Consider the following 26,491-nt stretch of genomic DNA (forward strand, 5'->3'; position numbering starts at 1 on the left):
AGAGGAAATATCAGGCGACCACAATGATGTCAAATTCCATAGCAGTCTATCCAGTAGTTGTCAAGACACATCACTGAAAGCCACAAATGTGAACCTCATGTGACATCAGAGAAAAGCTCAGGGGACCAGTCAGTAATTATCCTCTGGAGACCATGAATGTCTGTCATTTTAACAGCAATCTGTCTTTTATTGTGAACTAATGTGGTTTGGATTGTGACTTGGTTTTGCATAGTCAATCAGGATGCTCAAGATTATTGTAGTAGATTATTGTAGTGTCATTAAGTTTGATCTGGAATCTAAAATTGATTGCTCAAAAATGTACCCTAAAGGTCATTACTGCCAAATTCCTTCATGTAATTCTGTCATTTCCTACCATTACTGACAGGACCAATTCCTAAACTGCGTCTCTTTCTGAGACACCTATTGAAGTTAAATACCTCAGCATTACTTCCACATGAGCAGTTCTAGCATATGCTGCTTGCTTGCACCAAATGCCAATTCACAGAAAGCTGTTGTGATGTGGTACCAACATGCGCTGCTCTTCTCTGGAGCTACACAGAATCCTCTGTGTCAGCAGTGTGCCCTCGGTCGTCTTTTTTTTCCTCCCCGTCTCGTCTCCTGTGCTCTGTCCTTCAGGTGTGGCCGTGCTGTGACAGACAGCTGCTGGTGGTGGTGGCCTGGTTTCACACCTTGACTGTTCCCTCCCTTTCATAGACAGCAGGCTGGGAAACCACAGGCCACCAGGCTGGCGCCAGCCTGTACGCCTTAGAGCAGGGCAGCCGGCCAAATCAATACCTCTGCATTTCCTGTCCATTTGCTCAGGTCTCTTCATTAATAATTACTGCTTGGCGGAGCTTCAATGCGCTGGCTGGCTGGGCCAAGGGGAGAGGCTGTGTGACCTTTCCCCGCCCCTGGGTTGACTTGGATCACATACACAGGGACGGGGACAGACATAATAAGGCAACATAGATGACACTACTCCTGATTCATGCCACATCCCCCTCTGTAGAGACTACCCCACCAAACTCCATTAAAAAAAATAATTTTATTTGCAGCTGTGCTTATCAGCAGAGGCACATACTTGGTAGAACATGACTTTGAGACATTTTGTGGTGTGGTGCCGCGCTTCAATTTGGCAAACACACGCTACATCCAGCAGCTATGATTTCTGCATCATCTGAGGTGCACAGTAACAACAAGGGTGAAGCAATTCTAAAAAGAAAAAATTGAATTTTGCTGTAATAAGTGCTGCTTGATTCATGGCACATTTTCCAGATGACAATAAAAATTCGTCAAAACATCTTAAATTACGTTCTGCTGGGTATGTGGCTTTGCTGATAAGCAAGGTAACAATAAACTGCCAGGTTTTAAAATGCAGCTTAGCGTGATATTTTCTCCATACAGGCGAGGAAGGTTATGTCTCAATGCATGACACGATGCTGAAGTAATGTGTTCTGATTTCTTTTTTTAATGATGACCATTTATGGAAACAGCAATTGCATTTCTGGTGCACACGCATCCACAATAGCACAGAACAGTGTCTCCAGACAAGAGCCAGCAGCTGGCTCAAAAAAAGTTCATTTGTCTCATGAGTGCCAACTCGTTCTTTTGCCTCTGCAGACAAAGACACTCCAGGCTCATGTTTAGAAGCAGGAGTGTGTGTGTTTGTGTGATGTGTATGTCCTGGTCAAAATTTGGTGATGGCGGAGGCGATGTTCTCCAAGGCGGATTGAGCCTCGGAGGAGGGGAAAGCCTGGATGGCCTCCAGAGCCTTGTTGCCATGGTAACAGCATAAGTCCACTGCTGAGCTCACACCTTTCTCCGACTTAACTGCTGCCAAAAGCTGTCAAGGGATAAAGACACACATTAGTTTGTCACGTTTGTGGTACTCCTGCTACTGTCCAGCTGTCAACACAACAAACCGATAAGAGCCAGAGAAAGTTAGCTGACTGTGAAAGTAGATTCACATCTTTTAATGACAGAAAACAATGTACAAAACACTCAAGTCTGCATCTGCATGCTGCCCCTGGACCCCCTGGAGGCAGCTTATTACATTCAGCTACGAGGAGAAAAAACACCTTAATAATCACCTTAAATAAACCTGCACGACAAAGGAAAAGCAAATGCTTAAAGTTAATTAATCAAAACTACTTAATAATTTGGAGAAACTCTTTATCTGTGTATGAAAAGTCTGCAGCTTAAATGTATAACAATTGTTATATGAAGAAAAAGAAACACATCAAGTCAAATCATCCCTAAACAACGGTGTAAGTATAAAGATAGATGGAATTTGGGTGTCTCCATGTGCCTTACTGCAGGAGTAGTGGAACATCTTTTTGCTGAGGGCGTTTTACCTCATAAATTCTGGAGGTGGAAAGCCCCGTAGGCCTTCCTTCTTTAAAAAAAAAAAAAGCTGCAGGTGTCAAACTTGGCATCACCTTGGCTGCTTATTTAATTTAGAAAAGATTCTTTTTCATAGTTATTTCACACCATCTCGCCTGCCAACCTTGTTTTGTTCTGCATTAACTTAATGTTCCCATTTCTCTTGATAAACTCCCACTCGTCTTCATTTGCATGTTACAGTACATAAGTTTGCCATCCTGTTTTTTCTACATACATTCGCTTCCACTTGAATCCTGCTTTCTTTCACATCTCATCCTGTGAATTCTGATTTCTTTAATATTCAGCGGGAGCGTATATGAACTCTTTAGACTGCATTCAACTCGTGAAATCTTTCAAAAAAAAAAAAAAATCAGGATCAGGGTGATATATATATATATATTTTTTAAATGTAACATCGTTTTTCTTACACTTCACACTGCATTTCAAATGTAAAAGCAAAAACACAGTTGTTCACCTAACGAAAGAATGAATCTAATTTTTTAATCTTTATGTAAAATGATGCAATTTAATCCTGTTGCAGGCAACAGGCACTCCTTTTCTTTTCCTTTTTTGTTAAACCCTTTATACTTACTGCCTTACAAAAGAAATTAAGCTGACATTATTGACTTTACCCCCAAAGTGCTTAATATTTAATAAAAATAACACATTATGAAATACTCATAAATGAACTAGCCATTAAAATAGAATAGAAGATAAATAAAAGACCACAAAAGTCTTGTTTATGTATTGAATGTCACACAGTCTGGGGCTCTGTATTTACTTAAATGAAGGCTGCTGGAAGACAATGGCTGATTTCAGTCAAGAGTGTCAGCTTCACCTCTTCTTTACTGTCCTATTTTCTCATATTATTAGTTGTACCCTTCCCTGTCCCGGCTGTTAAAAAACAGCATGAAAATGAATAAGCCGAATGCACAACAGTGTAAAATGGGTGTTTCTGTAAATATTTTTGGTTATTTATCAGAGTTAATGGGATGAAAGCATATGTTAAATCATGCAGATGTCAGAAATGTAAATGACTCCTCTAATTATAATGCATTCCTATCTTGGTGCTGATCCAAACCAAACTTATATGCTTGAGGGCCCAAGGTCTTTCTTTTGTTTCCCCCCTAAATTTTTATCCCTGCCACTGTCCTGCTCTCAACTCTCCTCCTCGTGTCCCCTCCTGTCCCCTTCCTGTCGAACCTCTCCCCATGTCCCCTTTTCGTCAGGTCTGCTGAAGGAGATCCTCTCACAATGCCACCGTCTCAGAGCCTCAGTGTCTCCTCCACAAATAGGCCTTGGTAACGAATCCTTCCTGCTCTGGTTTCAGTCGGGACCAGATAACACCCCCAACACCAACAGACCCCCTCCATGTAGCTTCAGTCTCTTCTTGCACCCCGATCGGTCCCCTTTCTTCCCTCACACATTGACTTTGGAAAGCTCATTTCTCAACTTCGATATAGGTTACAGTGAAAAGACATCCTGTTTCTCTCCAATGCTCTGTCAGAAGGAGGGCCACTTAGAGATGAATCCAGTTCAGAATCTGCTTGTGGAATCTGAATCCTTCAGAATTCCTCCTTAAACCTTTCTAAGTAGATGTTTAGTTAAAGAAAGTGTACACTTGTTATCTATTGCTTTCACCATCTATTCTGCCTCTGCTCTGTGACATCCATTAATTGCTGGTTTTGCTCCTTATTGGGGGGCTGTGCTGCAGCCAGAGACCCTAAAGTAACACACATCCATCTATTTTCTGACGTTTATCCAGAGTTGAGTTGTGGTGGCAGCAGGCTAATCAGAAGAATCCACAGATCCCTTTCCCAGCATTTTCCAGCTCCCCCTGAGTGATCCTGAGGTGTGACATACAGTCCCTCCAGTGGCTTCTGGGCCTGCTCTGGGTAAGTTGATTGTGCCTGGAAAACCTCTAAAGAGAGAGAACCTGATCAGATGCTCCATGCTTTATATGTAGCTGTGGTGCCACTCCACCTGAGCAGGAACTCTGTTTCCTTCCCCACCAGAAAAGTGACCACCCAGTTTGCATTGTACCCAACCTTGAATCCTATCCATGCAGGTTGTAACACAGTGAAGGCTACTTTTCTGTACTCTTTTGAAATGATGTAACACACAACGCAACAGAGGCTGCAACAAGACATAAGAAACAGAGTTTGTGCCACACTGTGAATGACTGAGGCAGGTTATATAGTCAGAAATAAATAAAGCAGCTTACCTTTGAGTAGTCCAATTTGTTTCTCATTGTTCTTGACTTGTAAAGAGAGAAAAGAGAGTAAATATGAGCTAATTTGCTAAGCTTCTAATGTTGCCTTAACACTACGTTCAACAGCTCATTAACTTTTAAAAGTTACAGTGTGATCAAACTGAGGACTGTCTCAGCAGATTCTGAGGTTAACTCTCCAACCGCTTTAAGCAGAAACCACTAAACCTTATTTCTTCCTATTGACTTGTGAGTCAAAACCTCTGATAAAAACTTCTTGAACCATCATAAAAGTCAAATTAATTGATTGTCTCACAATAAAAATTGTTTAAGAATGAAAAATGTTGAAAAGTGTAAGGCAGATAAGGAAAAACAAATCAAGTAGTTTTGAGGTCGACTGTTATTAAAACTGTTGTTAAAACATGAATGGCTCTCCTCAGCCTTTGAAACACTTTAAAAAAATATCCAGTAGGTACCCCACGTTTTTTGTGAGGAAGTGTCACATGTCACCCAGTGCAGCGGCGTGGCTCACTGGGTTTAATAGTTTTTCGATGACACTGGTGGTCAACAGCACAGAGGAACGAGCTGATTTCGCAGACTTCCTGACATTCCAACAAGCAGACAAATCTACTGGCTGCTGCGGTGGTGACACTGAAGATCTGTCCTGTACCTGTTGCAGCAGATGAAGCCATCTCTCCTGGCCGATGATCTGACGGTGGAAAACCATCGGCGCAGCGGTCAAACTGAATGACACCGGTTCTGTCACGCTGCTCCTTACAAACGGCTGCAGGTCAGAGTTCAGCTACAGAGGGGACAGTACATTTGTCAAACCAGGCTGACAGCCTACTTTGTAACTTACAGCGACCAATTAAAAAAATGCTGAACCTACCCTGTCCCTGCCTACACTGTGACCTTGTTAATGAGAAGCACAATCAACAGTTACAACACCTAGCTATGCTGATGAGGATAGTTCTCCTTTAAAGACCTCATTTCTGCTTCCTCCCACGCTGAGACTCCCTGTAGCCACTGAGGCCTGCAGATAGGGAGCCACAGCGGGAGGAGCTGTACTGATGCCGCCCTGTGAGTGGGATCATTATGCATGACTTTTAGGCTAGCACCAACAAGAATCGGCAGAAAACCTCTGAACTTTGAAAAAGGTTTGAACATTTGCATTACGTTGGGGATTAACATACTAATGAATCCATATTTTAACAGGATACGTTTGTCTCTGATGTGGGCACTTAGACACTCTAACTCTAATGTAATGTACTGGCAGGCCAGTGTATAAAAAAAACTGCGTCCCTTACAAAGGATTGACTGAATATTAAAAACTGATCATGTTTTACCAGCCAATATATTTTCATCTGTGCTTTTTAAAATTTCAAATATATCACTTTATGCCTTTTCACCTTTCTTTTAAAGATCAAACCAGTTATCGTTCGAAGAGTTTGATGAAAAGACATGCTAATATTAGTATAAGACCAATTAACTACCCAAGCAGAACAGAGACAGAAGTTTAGACACTGATGCTTCAAGTATATCAGTGGAACAAGCAGCGAATCAGAAGCCTGTTAGATTCATTCCTTTGCTTTGAATTGACCATCTCACAGCCAAACAAGAAAGAGTACGGTGGTCAGGAGGGACAAAAGTTCAGTACAGAAAAGGATCATATTAAAACTTCTAAAAACTTCAAATAGTTCTGTATTATCCTCAGTTTAAGAAATTGTATCTTTTCACTTTTCTGTGAATTGTGAATATTTTTGAAATGTCATGATCCTAAAGAATGAAAAATGCTAAGAAGGACAAAGAATTAATGCAGGAGTTACATATTTCATGTTTCGTTAAATACCATAATCTGCTTCACTGGGTCTCAGTGAGTGTGATTTAATCAACAAACATCCACATTACTGCCATGAAGCTGTATTTCTGTATTTTAAATGTGGCTAAACTCTGATGTACACATACATGTGACATCACCTTTTTCCAAATATGTCCCGCCCACTTCAACCCAGCAAGAGAAGCCAGGCCAAAAACAGAAATACTGAAAACTCTTATGTGAAACAACCAAAACTTTCCTAATTTGACATGATAGAACATATTTTCTTCTAAGACTCCATCACCTACAGTCAGAACCAGGTTGAGAAATTAGGGTTTAAGGGCCTTTAAGCGACTGTGATTATCTCAAAAAACAGCCCACTGCCACGGTGCTGACCTCGTGCTGCCCTTATTGATTTATCCTCCAAAGACCAGCTTCACTGGTACGTGGTGGTTGGTGGGTGGGACACTCACACTTACCTTGTGGCCTAGCGACAGATGCTTGCCGTACTTGTAGGCCTGTCTTTGCAACTCCTTGTTGTGTTTGGCGAGCTCCATGGCAGCCTGACAGCTCTTGGCTAACAGTGCCCCGTGGGACAGGAACGCCTGCTCCTCCCATGACGCCACGTCAACGCCATCGGTGAGTCTATTCTCCTGCAGAGCAAACAGAGACAGAGCCACCGCAGGCGTGAGCTCTCACTGTTTCTCCTCGACAACTTCACAGAGCACCTCACAAGTCCTCTTTCAAAACAAACCCCCTCCACCTCCTGTAATTTTATTTTTCTGTATGTAATTGGATGTGCACCAGAGAGTAACAGCACATTTTGCACAGTATTTCCCAAAAGCCCCACAAATAACCTCAGTTCTTTGGAGCAGAGTGAAGCTGGGAGATGGATGCAGCACCAGAGCAGGAAAACACTGTTGTAGCTTGACACAAACTATTCCTTTATGCCCACAAAGAAGTCCAACATAAAGCATGACAACACCAGAGGGACAACAAGGTTAAACAGTCCTTCCAATGCAGGCATTGTTGGAAATAAGTAAGACAAACTGTAAAAGTCTTGATAACATAGAAAACTCTCCATTCTAAGGACTTAATCTAACATCTCCAGGATAATCTCTCAACATGAGGCCTAAAACAGAATCTTTGTTACATGGTGACATTCTCCTTTAAACGTCTGTTAGGACTATTTAAGAGCCCACAAACAGTGTAATTAAAGGAAACTTGTTCCTGAACACTGAGGTCAATTTGAATTCCTTATTTATCACAAGTCTTCTGTTGTTGCTCATTACTCTTTGGCCAGCAGTGTCTAAAGTCAGTCTGTTTGCAAAGCAGCGAGATATCCTTTGTAGCATTCAAACTTTGAAAAGTCATTTTTCTGTGGCTTAAATGAATTTAACAGCTCACTCTTCACTGTTATTCTGCTTTACAATAAATAATAATGCTGGTATTATTACATTTTTCCTTCTATCAAGTAATAAAGAAACAGTATATCCCATTATTGTGTAGTTACATTTACAAAGACTGCTTTGGGGGAAGGACTGCTGCATTACATTCAAATGATTCAAAAGATGTATGAAAGGGAAATAGATGATTTACCTCAATATTACTGTAATTCTCATAGTAGATTCCTTGAACTAAATCCCTGATGGCACTTGAGATCAATTCAACAACCTGTGAAATACAAAAAAAGAGAGAGAAAGAAAAACAGATAATGAACTTTAGGTGTTATTGGGAAATTGAAATTTCACACATCATACTCTGTTACCTGTTTGAGAAAAGAAGACAAAGCTAAATAATTCATTATTAGTAAGTCGCATCTGAATGTGAGGTCGAACATAAGCAGGTAGTTCTGCCAAATGCTTATAGAGCTTATGTTGAGCCAGAGATTTCAGGTTTGATCTACACAAGAGTTAACATGTCCATCAGCAGCCATGTGTCCTGCTTGAAGTGACTTTGGGTGCAAGTGCTGAGCTGCTAAGCTGCTGATTAAAGCGTGAGCAAACAGGGCTGGCATCTGAACAGCTGGTTTGGAGACTCAATCGGAGGTGACATGAGGGCTGGAAACCAGGTGAACTGCTGCAAACTCAGATGCTCGTTATCATGCCATAGGGGAGCTCCTTGTGACTTCATGATGCAGATCCAGACTCGACTTCATTCATTATACTTCATATTTATAGAGAAGTCCAGTCAAGAGAGCCAGATCAGGTGTCTGTCTGGTCTGAGGGACTGAAATGGAGCTAAAAGGCAGATGGCGAGATGAAATAAGTAGTTGTCCAGAGAGCAGACAACAAGGTTTTGGAGTGATGATCTGACTTCTGGGTCGTCTTTGCTTACATTTTTCACCAAAAAAAATTTCAAGACTTATTTCACTTGGACTTTTATATGTGGTACATTACCATATTAAGCTGTTAATATTTACAGCTTTTACAGATGGCTGGGTTTCTGCAGAAGCGGCACATTAAAAGGAATAAAGTCAAAAATTAAAACTGTCCTCAAGTTTATTAGATCACTACTCTGTGATCAGTTGACTTAAATCAGTATACTGCACAAGAAAAACACTTTTGGAAACTGACATAAAATGCATTTACAAGGGGCAGCAGCTCCAGAAAAAGAAAAACATGAAAAAAGAGCACAGTTGAGGGCTGAGTTTTGTTTCAGACTGCAGTTGCCCACTTCCTCTTACAGGGGGCATGCATGACTACATTTTAACTTAGAAACACTACGAGCCCCTTTATCAACCACCAGACGAGAGGCCACATCTTTTCAAATCCTTATTTAAAGGCTGCTCTTAATGAATGAGTAGAAATCTGAAGATGATCCATCTGTACTTCATTCACAGTCAGAGAACAGTGTGGACATGAGAGTCGAGGCCACGCTTGCACAGTTCAGATGAATGAGGTTAAAATTAGAGCTCCTTCAGCTCATCCCAGACATCCTTGGTTCATCAGAAAAGTCTGGTGATGCTGGCTGCTCCGTCAGCCTTGCAGCGTCCTTTGGGTAACTGAATCCACCAGGGGAAAATATTGAGGAAACCTGAGCTTCGCCCACAGACCTGGAAGGACAATGTGCCTACAGTATTACCAGATGTGGTGTCTCTGCCTGGCCTGCCTTGAGAAGTGGGGGCCAGTGGGGGTCTTTTTTTGGAAAGTATCAGATAAGCTCTCCCCCTGCCTCCCCCTTACTCCATTCCCAAATCCAGGCAGATCGTGTTTTGCCGACAGGTCTGCGAGAGGGGAGAAACCGGAGCTCCATGGCGAGATTGCTTTACAGTTTATACAAGTAGCAGCATAGGTTTCCTCTCAAGGCCACGACACATAATCTCCATCACACTTACTGCCTTAAAAGAAAAAAAAGGCTGTTTAATGAGGAAAAACTTCGAAAGCTGTAAAAACTACTCATCTGTCACCCTGCGTATTAAAAGGAATGTTGTAGAGTGACCACACACAGGCTACAAGAATAGAGAGAAAATCCACTGTTTTGCAGACTGTCGGTTTGTAATTTAAGAGTCAAGCCGCACTCAGCTGAACACATTGTAAAGCTGTTACAGGCCTATTAATATCAGACAATTAACAGATATTAATAAACGAAAAGGAAATCTTTTAGACCTCATGTATTTGCCTAGGGGAAATTCTAAGTTTATAACTGTCCAAATATATTTGAATGACTTATTAATCCAGCTGAAGCGGGTTGGATACAGTTTTTAAAGAAGCAGTCCACCAGTTTTACACACAAATCTCAGTTCATACACCACAAGGAGTGCTAATCAGCCTGATGGTATCAACAGGGTTATGTCCAACTTGAGACCAAAAACTTGAAACATAAAGCCTGGATAATCAAATGAAGACATGAGCGTTTGGTCAGCAGGAGTGTCTAATTAAAGAAGCCATTCAGTTGCATCATGGGAAACAGGATCTAGTGTTTTTGGAGTTCAACCTATACTAGATTTTAATGTTAGCTCAAGGAAAAATCCAATTCAGATTAAATGTTAAAGATAAAGCAATGAACTCTGGTTTCCTCCCACAGTCCAAAAACATGTATGTCAGGTTGATTGGTGACTCTAAATTGCCCGTAGGAGTGAGTGTGAGTGTGTGAGGTTGTCTGTCTTTGTGTGTCTATATGTGGCCCTGTGATGGACTGGTGACCTGTCCAGGGTGGACCCCTGCCTTCCACCCGAGAGAGAGCTGGGATAGGCTCCAGCAGATCCCCGTGACCCTGAGCCGGGAAAAGCGGGTATAGAAGATGGATGGATGGATAAAGCAATGATCCAACCAGGTATAAATAAATCCCATTCCAGTAAGTGTAGATAAGCATGATGGACTTGTCAGTGCTGTTAACCATCATCTCTACTGACATCTGTTCATACACATGAAAATCACAGCTGAATATGCGCATCAGTACAGGCTGAGGTTTGCTCTTGGTTCGCCCTGTTCTGCTAACCTTTTCAAACATGAGTAACTGCTGGCTATCAGATATCCACCTCCTTATGACCCTTAAAAACTTCAACTTCGGGGACATTTCTTGTGGTTGCATCAGATTATGTTCACAGTCCTAATAAGCAGCAGCAAAGGTTTGTTTGGAAAAATAACACCAGCAGTTTCTAACAGTGCTGTGCGATAATTTGGTGCTACCTGGTTTTGAAGGGCTCTGTCATCACCCTGCAAAAGAACCAAACTATAGGAAGAGATGCTCCAAAAGTCCAACTAATGCCAACATGCCTGGTGTGAAAGCACATTTAATGTTTTTAAATCATCATTAGCTTATCATTTCATTCTCAGCTTTTTCCCCCATTTTCAAAGGAAATAACAGTATCACTTCTATTGCTGTAATTTGTAAAGAAAAAAGAAAGAAAAGAAAATTGACTCCTTACACCTCCTGCTATGTTTTCCACACAAGCAGCACCATGGATACTGCTTACATCATATTTTTGGGAAGATGTCTCTTGGCTGCCATACAGCAGACATAAAACCAGATTATGTGTGCTGAATAAGAAGCGGTGGGGAAGGTGATAAGGACTGGATCTGCTGATGGCAAAGGGGGAAGGGGGTTATTTTGATCCACTCAAGCAACCACATTCTGACGGAGCAGTGTGGTGACAGCATCTGTCAGCGCAGGGGTTACCAGGCTACATAGTAGATATGATCTGTGGTGCACTTCCAAGACCACCGCTAGACTCATGTCCAAACCTGAAAACTCAATAACAAGGATTCCCATGATGTACATGTCTATGGTGTCTCCCACATACAAAACACTGTAGGTCACCTAATGTCAGAGCTGATGTGTAGATGACTGCAGGATCTGATGTGAGATTCTGTGAGTTTTACATATGCTGCTAATTTATCTGACCAGTTTGAAGCAAACTACCAAACTAGTTAGCATTAGCATAATGGTCACCCATTTTCTTACCAAGGGGTGAAGAGAAAAAGCAAAGGTTGCCACCTACAGTCACGGTATGAGCTTGGCTGCCAAGCAATGTCCATTCTTAATGCATCATCACAGGTTGCAGGCATAATAATATATAAAATTATCTGTTATAATTTTTTATTTATTGGTTTTGATTCTTAGCTGTCATTAATCAGCAACATTTGCCATAAGCCCTAGTCTTCTGTTGGCTAAATGTTATGGTTAGACAAAGGCAGGTTCATGAGTGAGTTGGTCAGGAACTGCTGTGGCGAATGCAGGTTTGTATTTTATCAGTACGAGTGATGAAAGAAATGATAAATGGGAGTTCACGGTGAGTTAGGGAAGCTACCAGAACAGAGGTTTATCTGGATGTGACGTCAGGACTCCTGTGGGAAGATGATTCAGACTGATCCTGCAGCCCCAGGTTGGGAATCATCCGGCTATACTGTAATATAGTGAAACGGGATTCTGTATACTCAGCACTGGTGAGAGAAAATCAAAACAAGAGGACACTGCAGATTTCGATTTTAATGTTGTTTTGCTAAAAGGATGAATATGATGGGCAATAATATTCCATAAACTCCACAATCAGTGGAACTGAACTGCAGTATATGATTATTGGATGTGTGAGATGTTGAGATTGGACGACAGCATGGTTTCTCATTAATATCACTGATGTCAGGAGAGATATTTCTCTGCAGTGGCGTTTGTTAAGGACAGACAGCGTACCTTGGTGTTATTCAGCTGGGCCAGTCCTGTGCAAGCGTTTGCTAGCAGGAAGTCCCCGCTCAGGACGGCCACCTTATTCCCAAACTCCATGTCTTTCAGCGGGCCGTCCGAAACCGTCCAGTCTTTCAGATCGACTATCCCACGATGCACCAGGACCGCTGTGTGGATCAGCTCTGTGATTTCTGCCAAGTTCCTCTGGCTATGACAGAAACAAAAATAAATAAGATACATTTCTTTAAAAACAAAAAAAAACAAAAAAAAAAATCGCAGCGCTTTGTTTTGGCGACAGCTTTTAAAAGAGACGTTCCAGAGGCCTGACAGTTACAGAGCTTTTTGACAGAAGCCTTTTCATTGTCTGTATGCCAGTGAAATATGCAGGTTTGGCAAGTTTGGAAACTCATTCATGGCATCATATTCAGGTGTGCTAACCACAAAGCAATCAATCAAAACAAAAGATTCATGAGTTTTCATTTAATCTGTCTAGCAAAAAGGAAAACATCTATTTAGTCAATGAAATTACAATATTCAGATGTTGGAGTCTTGTTTTTTCAGTCAACTAAAATACACAACACTGCTTCAAACAAAGACTGCTGGGACCATCAACGTTCATTCAAACTCATTCTGAAACATGATTCAAATTAAAAGACAAAATTACTACATATTTAAAAAAAAAAAAAACATAAGAGATTTCTCCACAGCTACAGTTCGTCTTTAAAACCCTCCAAGTCAAAATGAGTGATACTAAAGGGCAGAAACAGGCAGATATGTCAGACATCCTGTCGCAGAGCATGTCAGGAGTTGTGTTAAAAAAAGAAATTAAACTGATCATTAGCAAATAACAGCCATTCTTGATTATGAGAGAAAAGACATAAAAGTGGTCTCTGAATAGAGGCTTTCAGAGCAGCCTTAGGGAGGATATAATCAAATGTTGATTCAGTCATTGGTGGGGGATAATTAGGCCCCTCTCCATATGGAAGGAGCTCGCCACGCTGCGACAGGAGGGATCCATCCAGACAGGGTTGGGTGCGCTGATAGCCACTTACGACCTTCTTTCAGCCGCTCTGAGAACCTGATGAGCCAGTCGTCTGCCTTGCGCTCCATCCCCTTTCTATACACATATACTCACACATACACACAAACACACACGTCTTGTATCCAGGTAATTGCCGTGTTCAACGCTGGCGTGGAAAAGATGTGATTAAAATTCAATAATGTCATCTATTTCGCCTCTCAATCACACCCATTGTCTGGTTGGTTTCTGTGCTCGGTGACGCAGGGAAACAACACGGGTGCCCCAAATGAGAGTTAATAAGTTCAGGGTTTAAATAAGAAGAAATTAACAGATTGACAGTCACAGGCTCTCAAGGTGCCACAGAGTGATGGCTTCACTTGACAGGTTTCAGGAAGAGAACTCATTGTTACAAGAAGAGGAGCATGACAAAGAGCTCAGGCTGATTTGGGGTCATACTTGAGCCAAAAACAGCAGCAACAGACATGAGCACACATCTACTCATGCTCCATATCAAGACACCGTTATTGTGATGTGTTAGAGACAAAGTGATGATTCAGTTCAATTAAAAAAAAAAAAAAAAAAAAAAAAAAAAAAAAAAATCAGATAAATTGATAATAAAATGGCTAAGTTGCAGGTTTAAATACTTTTTCATCAGATGGGAATGATTTGACTAAACAACAAAATTAAATATGAGACAAATGAACAGACTCCATCACAGTAATGTAAAACTCTAATGATGCTAATGATGACTAAAGTTATTGATTTTCAACATTTCCCACAACACCCTCACATAACTACAGGTATTAAAACCTTCTATGGCATTCATGAATTCTGCTGGTTTGGCTTCAGTGGCTCAGCATAGACATAAGACCAGTCCTGGCAGGAACGAACTAATATGAGGAAACACACAACACTGGGATCTACTTTTAATTTAAGCAGAACACAAAACCAGATTGCTTGAACCCTGGTGTATACACATCCCAAAGCTGCGCCTCCAATCTAGCAGTCCTGATCAGTAGCAGTGGAGCTTGGGGAGGAAAAAAGGGGGACAAGGGGGCCGGTGTATAAATAGCTTTGGTACCCAGTTGCATAGCAACCGATGCCATCTTGCCGAGGTGTAACGCCCCTCACCACGCCCCTTGTCCTGACTGTTCTGTTCCATTTTCCTCCCTCCGCAGTCTGCCTCACCATCAAATACAGCCTTGCAGATCTGAGTGCGTCCCTGTGTGTGATTTAAAGAGGTGGCCTGTCCATCAGGCAGCCTGTGTGATGTGTTCGAGGCATGGCTTTCATTTGTCACAAGAAATTAAGAGGTGTGGTGGGTGCAAGTTGGACTGTGTGTGAGTGTGTCTGTATTTCTATCTATCCATCCTTCTATCTATCCATCCATCCATCCATCCATCCATCTATCTATCTATCTATCTATCTATCTATCTATCTATCCATCCATCTATCTATCCATCTATCTATCCATCTATCATGATGGTGCTTTGGTGAATCATCAGTGTCAGGCAGCAAAGTGGGAAATGTTTTACAAATGCTGCCTGTCAGGAGGGAGGAGACCAGCCCCCGGAGGTTTCAATCACCCCCCAAACCCGCCCCACCCCAACTACCACCATCCTTCTATTTCTCCATCAGCAGAGGTGCTAATGAGCCCAGGGGAGGTGGGGGGAGTGCCGAGGGGGAGAGAGAGAGAGCAAGATAGTGCAAATGAGGTGATCAAGTCACGCTGTGTGTGTGTGCCTGTGTGTTTGGATTCGGACCATCCATCATGCATGGGTGAGGGAATGCTGCATGTTGGATTCAGTGATCCATTGTCACAGAGATGTGAGTGCCAGGTCGTGACATGAGGTGAGTGTGTAGTAATGTGTCTAGGCGGCTCAACCTCACAGCCTGAGCAGGACAGGACTCAAGCGCTTCAACAACGCCTGGTTAAGTCCAATTAATTCTAATATTAGGGGGCTTCTGCACAGACACGGTTCCACTACACATATGTACCTTGTGCCAGCTAGCAGTAAGAAAGAAGCCTTTCAGCTACCCAGCACACAACCACGCCAAACACAGCAGTCACTTCTGGAAACCACTTGGCACACACCCATATCCCTGTTCTGAGCTGCATGCTGGTAGTCTATGTGTGAGAGTCAGAGACACTGAGGTTGCTACCTGAAGCATTTCAACAGCAGCAATTCTTTTTACCACTTTTAAATATGCATGAAAAAAAAAAAAAAAAAAAAAAAAAAAAAAATCAACAAATGTGGTAGTTTGGAACATCTAATCCAGTCATAAAGTAAATTTCTTTCATTTATACTGTGTATAGGAATAAAGAGCCTACAATCACAACAGTTTACTGTAGAAGATTACATAGATAATTTTGTATCATGTGTATAAACCAAAGCAATGTGAAACCTGAAAGTTTGACCGAATGATGGCACTAGAGGAAACATAAGGGAAGGACCAAAGTCACGAAGGTTCATCCTCTGGGGACTGTGGTTTTCTGTATCAAATTTCACAGCAATCCATCCTACAGAAATTGAGATACTTGACTAAAGGCCAGAAGTGTCAACCTCATGGTGCAGCTAGAAGAAAAGGCATGGAATCAACAAAGTCATTAACATTTCATGCTGACTTATTCTAGCTTTTATTGCTAGAAAATACGTTCAACGTTCTTTTTCTGTGCCAGTGCTCATTAGGTGAAACTTTTTGTATGATTCTAAATGACCCAATACAGTCCTATAAGATAACTTTGCATTGAAAAAGTTTATTTGCCACATGCACATTTTCTAGCCTAAAATAAGAAGCAGCAATGGCACGGTAGTCACAAAGCGGGTTCTGAAAAGACACTGAAAGATTTTGTCCTATTAACTTCAATCTAAAGTAAATGAACTAAAAAAACTCCCACCTTTTAACTGTGGCTATATTGCTCCTATACTCCATCATAGTTGCAAGATGACGTAGTGCTTCACTTATATGAATTGATGTGGATGATAACCACAGAGGACAAGATAGAAATACCTGACACAAGGATTTTGTTTCACTATTTATCCTTCAGCAGCCATTAAACTGGGACATAAGTGCCATCACCTTTTTGGGTCTTGCACTGAAAAAAGGTGAATTCTTGTTTAGATCATCTAAAAGGGCCTAAACAAAATGACTGGTTGCCCTTAGACGTGGTGACAAATCAGTGGATTGTAGTGATATTTCTAGCAGACTGTTGATTTCAATTAGTAAAACATGTCATTCAGACAAGTTGTCACTGCGCTGGTGTTACTGTGTGCATCACACTCAACATCGTCAAGAGAAAGGAAACAGGAGAGCTGTCTGAGGAGATAAGGAAGAAAAAAACTGCCAAACACAGTCAAAGTAAATATTACAAGCCCATCTCCAAGAAGCTGGATGTTTCTTTGACCACAGCTGCTGCTATGAATAAGACATTTAAGGTCAAATCTCCTTAGATGATGACACAAGAGGAAACTTGACTCCAGTTTAAACTGAAAAACAACTAAGGAAAGCATCTAAAGCAGATATAAGGTGACCTCTGAGTTCAAGGTCCAACAGTGTCCAGCTGCATTGTACGTCACTTTCTGAAAGGAAGTGCACTCCGTAGAAGACGACCCTGGAAGAGCCCACTCAAAGAGAAAAGAACTGACGAGTTTGTAAAGTGCATGTTGACAAGTGTCCTTTGGGCATCGTTTAGACAGATCAATCATACTGAAAGCTTTCTACTAAAAGTCACATCAGTTTACAGGTGTTACAAAATACGTTGTGTGTAATTTATAGAAAATACCAACCACTGCGTTTTTTTGGGTTTTTTTGAGTCTTTTAAATCTACAAAGGGAGCGGGTCTCTTTTCACAGAAGCAGCCATGTTGCACCACCATGTTGCTACAGAGGCCCAGAACGGACATACCAAACACTGGACCTAGACTGGAAATCACATTTTGTATGGTGATGGCCACTGTACCCTCCCTCGCACCTGCAAACTGGGGGTTAGGGTGTGAGGATTCTCAGTAGGTTGTATTCTGCAATCTTACCACTGGATGCTACTAAATATTTCACGTTACACATTACACCTTTAAAATGATATGTTAAATAAAAATCTATCATCTTATCTAATCTATTAAATAAGGAATAAAAAAATTCAGATAACAATTTCAGTCAGAAAGTTTGTCTACTCGTGGATTTCAGTTGATGTATTCAACCACAGAAGTTGCTTGGTGGAAGCTAACTATGGCATGATGCAAAACAGGAGCAACCAGCTATTTTTTTCACAGTTAGCAATGTTTTAGGTAGGATTCATTGGTGCATCATGCTGAGGTCTGATACATGTCAAACAAGCAGAAACATTCAGGAAATGTAGCACATTAGGAAGGAAAGACACATCAATAAACCCAAAACAAAGCGCATGATGCTTTTATTGATCAGCCTTACTAATAAACAAGCAAGGATTTAGCACAAATATAGTTCTTTAGTAAAACAATAATGCATTCAGTTTTCCTGAGCCTCCAACCCACTGCCTGTCAGTGCAGGTGACTTACCTGGGGTAAATGCCACAGACCATGTCCTGAGCCAGCAGATCGGACGCTGCATGGTTTGGCCCCGCAGCTTTAGACAATAGCAGGACCACCAGTCCCCTCATCTGAAGGTTGTTCCTGCTGTCATCAATGAAGCCCCTGCAGGAAAACATGTCAGTACATTACAACAAAAACAAAAGCTTGGAATCACAGATAGCAGATAACTCATTATTTGTTTTGCAGGTTCTGCGCCTTAACTTACACACTTTAAAATCAAATACTGAATATGTGCTATGGTGCTAGCTTTGAGGTGTACATCACTATTAAAAGAACTGTGTATGAGAAAATATCTTTGGAACACAACAATGCTCAAATTACAATAGGTAAAAAAACTAATTGCACAAAAATGGTCAAAAAGCAAAAATCTATTAGAGACATCACAGGTTGTTTCGCCAGAATCAGGCAGTTACATGCATTCTAAAAAAGCAGCTGCAGAAAGAAAAAAATAAATTTGCGAACAACCCATGAGAACAAGGAGTGTTGTGGATAAACAGAAAATCATTTGTATAGTATAGAAAATCAATTTACGACTGCACAGCAAGTCAGGAATGCTCCCCAGGATGTAGGTGCATGTTTCCTTTTCAGTGATGAAAGGGAGACTTCAAGAGTAAAAGCAAGCAAAAAAAAAAAATCTAAGTGAGAGAAAAGACATCAAACTCTAAGTGCCATAAGAAGCGATGCTTTTGTTTTGGGAGACATTAAGTGCTGGATATGAGAGATCTTTTAAAGTGCATAAGAAGCTGCAGTAGAATTCTGTCTTCAACATTTTTTTTTAATATTGGCAGTGGGGCTGCTGAGCGTGCTGGGGTAGGTAAGGTGTTCCATGTTCGTGGGACCACTGAGCTAAAGATCAGACAGAAGAAATAACAGCAATGTAATTGATAGATTCGGTGCAGGACTGTTTTTTTTTCCTGGGTTGGGGGTTGGAGGGTGGGGGTACCCCCACCTCCTAGCCAACAACCTCCTGACACGTTCACACACACACACACACACACGGCCTGTGTGGTGGGCAGATTAAATATCTTTTTACCCTCTCCGGGGAGCGGTTAGACAGAGCACCTCTAATCCCGTCCCTATGGGAGCCCCTTGTGCCATGAATCACGCTCTCGTTAGGGGCTCCGAGGCAGACAAGCAGCCACGCCCCCCTCCGCTCGCTGCCCAGACACCAGCCTCACCACCCCTACCACCAACCCCAAACCCCCACCTCTACCTCCACCCTCTCTGACCCACCCCTGCACCACAGGGGGAGGTGGAGGAACCCAGGAGAGAGAGTGGATGCGAGAGATAGAGCATGAAAAGAGGGAGGGGATGAGGGGAGATGGAGGAAACAGCAGCAGAGACAGAAATGCAAGAAAAGATGACAGAGGAAATACATGAGTGATTCACAATGTGCTGGTGCTTAAAGGAAAAAAAAAAAGCACATACCCTGAAGCTTGGTTCCTTCCCCAAAACCCAAACCTGTCACAGAAAACACCTCATGTTTCCAAAAATTTACAATACAGACGACATTATGTGGGGCTGCGTTCTATCACAGGTCATCAGATTTATTTATAGTCACTTTAAATTTTTATTCAACTGGAAAATGGTGACTACCTTGACACAGTCAAGAACACAGCAGCATGACCTGCTGAATGGAGAACACTAAAGAGCTAAAACTTATAGAGCTGCACTCCTCCTGTGTAGTCTGGGTAAGCCAGTGGCCTGAGGGTTGCAGATGATTAATATTTATGTCACTATCCACACCAGCATACATCAATCAATCACAACCGCCCTCCTGCAAAGGGGTGGGGCAAGGATGATGTGGAAAAAGCGAGATAGTGAGGGCTGCAGATGGCGAGAGAGGGAGCGAAAAGGGAAAAATGGGCTGGTGTCATTTTAAAGGGTTGTGAACAGGTCACCACGCCTTCTGCTCTGCACAGCAGCGCAGGAATTCAGGAACTTTAGCCATCGCATGCAAGGGCTGGAATTAATGCATGCAAATGGATGACCTCACATTTTTTTGTGTCATATCGATTCACTGTCCCTGTCGTGAACGAATGAATGGGCCCAATACAATTTTTCTTAAGGACGGAACTTATGCAACTGACCTGTCTCTATGTGCATGTGTTAAAGGTTATGATCGTGATGAGCTCAGAATATCGAGCAGCAGTTTAGCTCAATTTCTAGGATTTGATTCTCGCATTCAAAATTCAATCATGGTTTTCAAGGATCCAGATATAATGTGGAGTTGGTTGTAAAGGCTTTGGAAACATATTTTCTCATCATAATTTTAAAGCTTCAAGATTTCTGATTTTTAAAAACATTTTTTTTAAAATCTGTGCTGGTTTCAAGTGGACGGGACTCAGTTGGAACAAGGTGAAGGTGATGACAGACTGTTTGTTGGCCACTGTCAATCAAAACACACCAACAAAATGAGTGGCCAATACTCCACATACAGTAATGAAAGATTTTTTTTTCAACTATAAACTTTACCTGTTGATTATTTATTTATAAATAATGCTGTGAAAATCTCCAGCTTTAAAATCAGGTTTTCATGGGTTTTAGGTTAAAGAAGGATGTGTTTGTGATGATCTGTGACAGCTGCATACTGACACGTGGTGTATTATTATTGTGGTGTATAAGTGATCTTCCTCTGGCTTTGATCAAAGGGCCATTTAAGTCTGTCTCTGAGCCTCTGTGGTTATTAGCTGATACTAAAGCCTACAAATTACAGATTAATTTCTGCAGCCATTCATGGCCAGGCTGTAGCTGCAGCAGGCAAAAACACTGTGCTTCAAAGTCGACTTAATGGTCACTGCTTTGATAGAGGCAGTGACAATCAAAGGCAAAACTATTAGAAAAGAACAGGAAGCAGCAGTAGAATTGAACTCTCAAGGACTGTCCTCTCCAGCAAGCAAAGTTTCTTCTCTTGGGACGCAGTCCCCTCGCTGTAACTCCAGACTCTGGGGCAAAGTTAGCTGAGCTGCAGTTTTTGAGAATGAAAGGAAAGGAAAAACCGAAACCCAACTCCACGAGGGTCTGCCTGTCTGCTATTGTGGATATTTTTATCTGCTGTGTGTCTAAGGCGGAGACACTGGGAAATACGAACCAGCCAACCCAAGCTGACAGTGAGGAGTCAGACTGTCAAGAGGTCTGCTTCCCCCGCCCCCTGCTACAACACCTAAGTGGATTGTCATATCAAATTTAGATGTATAGGTTATTACACCCTTGGGCTTGTGTTTCCAACACACTTGGCTGCATGGCGGGATTGAGTTCGAGGACTCTCTCATCTCATTCTCTTGCCTTGGCTGTCTGAGATCCTGATTTCTTTGATAAAACATAAAAAAAATACAATAAATTGATGTAATAAGATCTGGGAGATGTTAGCATCTTCTAGCTCCCCCTGCATTATTATACAGTTACAGCTTTGCAGTTGCATATCGAATCATCTCCAGTAGCCTTAATACACACATAGCTTAATAATGGTTAGAGGTCTGTAGAATCATATTCAACTTGATTTGTACCCAAATAGACGGCACTGTCTACAGAATCAGTCCATTTATTGTATTGCTTAAATTACAGTATTAAGAAGAAACACAGGATTTATTGACCACATTGGTCTGTGCAAAGATTAGGAGCAGCATCTGCATATAGTCTGAGGAGGTCTGAACAACCTGTCACACATCTTGGTTAAAATTGTCTCTGATAGTGAATAATTCATGCAAAAAAAGCACTAATTTATAACCTTTTCACTTCCTTCACCTAAACAGACTTTAAAATGTCCACATTCGACAAAAATCTTTGTGGAAGTTCCTCATGATTCACATAGAGCAGCATATTATCTATTAAACTGTTAGCAGTTCTACTTTGTTTCTGTCTAGAGGGAGTTCTCCATTGCATCCATCAAGGCTTGACAGTGCAGCCCATGTCTGCTGTAGTAACTTGTTGCTTTCTGAAGGGGCTGCAGATATGTACTTTACTACATATCATCATTGTGCATCACACTGAATTTTCCTAAAATGTAACAGCTAACGGGTTTGATTTGTGTCTGATAAATATGAAGTGTTGGATGGGCACATCAGACAGATAAACCCTGTACCCCTTGCCTTTTTACATATCCCCTTTTAAGAAAAAACAGCAAATGCTTGAACGCTCTTCATTGATATGTGAAGTAATGGCATCTATTCAACAAGTCTGTCAGATCAATGAAGTGCTGCACCAATGAAGGTAAATGCATCCATCCTCAGTCCTTTAAGGCTTGAGAACATCCACAAACATAGTTGAAACAGTAACTATTATATACAGTGGGTACGGAAAGTATTCAGACCCCTTTAAATTTTTCACTCTTTGTGTCATTGCAGCCATTTGCCAAAATCAAAAAAGTTCATTTTATTTCTCATTAATGTACACTCAGCACCCCATCTTGACAGAAAAAAACAGAAATGTGGAAATTTTTGCAAATTTATTAAAAAAGAAAAACTGAAATATCACATGGTCATAAGTATTCAGACCCTGTGCTCAGTATTGAGTAGAAGCACCCTTTTGAGCTAGTACAGCCATGAGTCTTCTTGGGAATGATGCAACAAGTTTTTCACACCTAGATTTGGGGATCCTCTGCCATTCTTCCTTGCAGATCCTCTCCAGTTCTGTCAGGTTGGATGGTCAACGTTGGTGAACAGCCATTTTCAGGTCTCTCCAGAGATGCTCAATTGGGTTTAGGTCAGGGCTCTGGCTGGGCCAGTCAAGAACAGTCACAGAGTTGTTCCGAAGCCACTCCTTTGTTATTTTAGCTGTGTGCTTAGGGTCATTGTCCTGTTGAAAGGTGAACCTTCGGCCCAGTTGGAGGTCCTGAGCACTCTGGAAGAGGTTTTCTTCCAGGATATCTCTGTACTTGGCCGCATTCATCTTTCCTTCAATTGCAACCAGTCGTCCTGTCCCTGCAGCTGAAAAACACCCCCACAACATGATGCTCCCACCACCATGTTTCACTGTAGGGATTGTATTGGGCAGGTGATGAGCAGTGCCTGGTTTTCTCCACACATACCGCTTAGAATTAACGCCAAAAAGTTCAATCTTGGTCTCATCAGACCAGAGAATCTTATTTCTCATAGTCTGGGAGTCCTTCATGTGTTTTTTGGCAAACTCTATGCAGGCTTTCATGTGTCTTGCACTGAGGAGAGGCTTCCGTCGGGCCACTCTGCCATAAAGCCCCGACTGGTGGAGGGCTGCAGTGATAGTTGACTTTGTGGAACTTTCTCCCATCTCCCTACTGCATCTCTGGAGCTCAGCCACAGTGATCTTTGGGTTCTTCTTTACCTCTCTCACCAAGGCTCTTCTCCCAGGATTGCTCAGTTTGGCTGGACGGCCAGGTCTAGGAAGAGTTCTGGTCGTCCCAAACTTTTTCCATTTGAGGATTATGGAGGCCACTGTGCTCTTAGGAACCTTGAGTGCTGCAGAAATTCTTTTGTAACCTTGGCCAGATCTGAGCCTTCCCACAATTCTGTCTCTGAGCTCCTTGGGCAGTTCCTTCGACCTCATGATTCTCATTTGCTCTGACATGCACTGTGAGCTGTAAGGTCTTATATAGACAGGTGTGTGCCTTTCCTAATCAAGTCCAATCAGTTTAATTAAACACAGCTGGACTCCAATGAAGGAGCAGAACCATCTCAAGGAGGATCAGAAGAAATGGACAGCATGTGAGTTAAATATGAGTGTCACTGCAAAGGGTCTGAATACTTATGACCATGTGATATTTCAGTTTTTCTTTTTTAATACATTTGCAAAAATTTCTACATTTCTGTTTTTTTCTGTCAAGATGGGGTGCTGAGTGTACATTAATGAGAAATAACATGAACTTTTTTGATTTTGGCAAATGGCTGCAATGACACAAAGAGTGAAACATTTAAAGGGGTCTGAATACTTTCCGTACCCACTGTATATTAGCTGTATACATCAACATCTGCGTGTGGCAGGTGTTATCAGGGTTTAAGTCCGACTTTTTTCCACTGTGCCAATGTGACTCAAATCACATTCCACTTGTGTAAAACTCTCCTCAGCATTTACATACATGCATAATTGTGTATGTGATAATGAAACAATTGTATACCCACATGTCTATGGAGGGAAATGGGATACTATGCTTTCTGCAGATGGGGGTCAAGTGTGTAACAACAACATAAATGTAACATGAGGACTGTCAAAGGATCCACTGGTTTTCCTTTTTAGGTAAGAAGGTGTAAAATTAGTAGAAATGCTGATCATGAAATTTAGAGGCAGTTCTAGGTAATGATGTAACACTGCACTTGTGAATGTTGATCGAAATGAATATGTGCCGTTTGTTGCTTCTGTTGACTTTGTCTTATTCTCTCCAACTGGTTTTATTCCGTGTGACGCGACTCTGTCCGTCCTTTAGAGACAGACAATGAACTTTTTACACATGACACGAACTTCAAGCTGATTATCTAAATCCCTGAGCTTCGGCTTCAGTACAGTCCACTCTAACTCGGTTTAATTAGAGAAAAGCAGAATATAAGTGCAGCAGCGTTACCTTGCAGTGTTGAGCAAAGGATGTTTAGTTCCCACCAGCTTCCTAACGTGCAGGGCGACGTTACTGAGCTCGTCACTGAGCAGACAGCGCAGACTCATGAAGGACGTGGGATATCCGACGATCTTCTCTGCATCCGAGACCACTTTAGTCCAGTTTGAAGGTGTCGAGCTGGAGAACAGACTCAGGGTCCTCTGCCCTCGGCTGCACAGTCGTGACCATGTAACTGGAAGCATTTTCTCTCTAGTATCTTTGCTAGTTTGACACGGTTACGGGAAGTGCCGTGCAGGTGTAGACTACCATCTTTAAACGTTATCACCGGATTCAGCCGCTAAGGCCCTGACACGTCCTGTGGCTCACCTGTCTAATTTTCTACCCCAACAGACTCGACATAATGTCAGTGTGAGAGCAACTAGCCATGTTTCACAACACACGACCTGACACTGCGAGCCGCCATCTCTGAACGCGTCACACGATACGACGTAAAACGTCACGACGGCCAAATTCAGACACGCCCCCTCGATGGAAAACACTTCCGGAGCCAAACTCGGTATAAACATTAGTAAATCAGACAATGTCACAATTTATAGTTGTTTTAAAAACGAGGTTCCACTCTGTCATACGCTATTTATACATTTTTACATACAAATATTTATTTGCCATATGTGCATGTACAAGATTTTAAAATATATCACTTTAACTTTGTTCAATATAAGCGTTTATGCTTGGTGCACATCTGTTGTCAAAGACCACAAATGAAAACAAGGATGCATGGGAATATCACGCACAGGGGTCACCCCCAAAACCTGCGCCCTCAGCTATATCAGATCTAATCTGATATAGGTGGCTATTAGAAACATGTTGGGAATATATATTATATATATAAATGCTGTGTAATTAAATAATAATATGATAATGATGTGTCATTATTTAGATTACTTAGTTTAAATCAGTAGACAAGTTATTATTACTTTACTTCTTAGTGTATTTGATGCATGAAGATATAGGCCTAATAAGCTAGATAATACTGAAATATAAAATAATTACTACACCACAGTATGTCCAGATCATGGGTTGATAACTTTTATATATACCAGTCAATGGTGTGGTAATTCGAGGACCCATGTGCTGTGCGTACATTTGGAAGAGGGCAGCTCTGAGCTATGATTTCTGTGTAAATAATGCTCGATCATTGCAAAACATCACTTATGGTTTTATATATTGTTGTTTTCATAGCTGTAAAACTGGCATTGTCTCACATTTTGATTTTCATCGAATTGACATTTACACATCAGCAACAGTTTGACACTGCTTTTTTCAAATAATTGGAAATTATAGGGACAATTGCATGTTTTCTATTAAGATAGATTACTGTAAATCAAGAACAGGTTTGCTGAAATTTTACATACTGTTGGATAAAACCTGTTTTTAGTTGTGTCTGAATGTGATCCACTTTCAGGACTATGCTGAGGTAAAAAAAAGAAAAAGAAAACTAGGATTAGAGGTGCTTTATCTGCTGAAATATCTACTTAAAACCAAACAGATGAAATTATTAAAAACGAGCGCCCTCATGTTTCAGTTCATGTAACACAATCCCTGTGACAGTATGAGACTATGATAGGGAAATGCCCTGGCAGCGTTAGCTGTAACAATGCTTTCATTGAATCCTACTCTGTCTGCTTATTACTGGACTGGGGAGAAAATCTATCAAGGACAGCTTACACAGCATGGAGCTGAAGTCTCATTTTCTGAATAGACTTAAACAACAAACACCCAGCTTATACACATGTATTATGTATACTTGTTATTGTTCCCTCCATTTACCGAAATACCACCGATTCATATGC

The 26,491-nt window shown here is 41.5% G+C and overlaps 1 protein-coding gene across 1 annotated transcript; it reads right to left on the reverse strand.

The window, feature by feature from the left end:
- Nucleotides 1–1,026: 1,026 nt before the first annotated feature.
- On the reverse strand, nt 1,027–25,112 carry pdss2 (prenyl (decaprenyl) diphosphate synthase, subunit 2). The gene is made up of 8 exons (XM_026308107.1): nt 24,648–25,112; nt 18,086–18,220; nt 12,540–12,738; nt 8,007–8,081; nt 6,887–7,060; nt 5,262–5,393; nt 4,607–4,642; nt 1,027–1,843 (listed from the first exon to the last, which is right to left on the reverse strand). The coding sequence occupies exons 1-8, from the start codon at nt 24,878–24,880 to the stop codon at nt 1,688–1,690; spliced, it is 1,140 nt and encodes a 379-aa protein (XP_026163892.1). The 5' UTR covers nt 24,881–25,112; the 3' UTR covers nt 1,027–1,687.
- Nucleotides 25,113–26,491: the final 1,379 nt, after the last annotated feature.

Source organism: Mastacembelus armatus, chromosome 22 (assembly GCF_900324485.2).
Source record: "Mastacembelus armatus chromosome 22, fMasArm1.2, whole genome shotgun sequence".
NCBI classification, from domain to species: domain Eukaryota; kingdom Metazoa; phylum Chordata; class Actinopteri; order Synbranchiformes; family Mastacembelidae; genus Mastacembelus; species Mastacembelus armatus.

What these genes read in the sequence shown, in the direction of transcription:
- pdss2 (XM_026308107.1), bottom strand. Translation starts at nt 24,880, where the DNA reads ATGCTTCCAGTTACATGGTCACGACTGTGCAGCCGAGGGCAGAGGACC. An exon ending in CCTTTGCTCAACACTGCAAG is followed by an intron (nt 18,221 to 24,647) that starts GTAACGCTGCTG and finishes GTTTTCCTGCAG; the next exon opens with GGGCTTCATTGATGACAGCA. An exon ending in CCCAGCTGAATAACACCAAG is followed by an intron (nt 8,082 to 12,539) that starts GTACGCTGTCTG and finishes TGTATTTCACAG; the next exon opens with GTTGTTGAATTGATCTCAAG.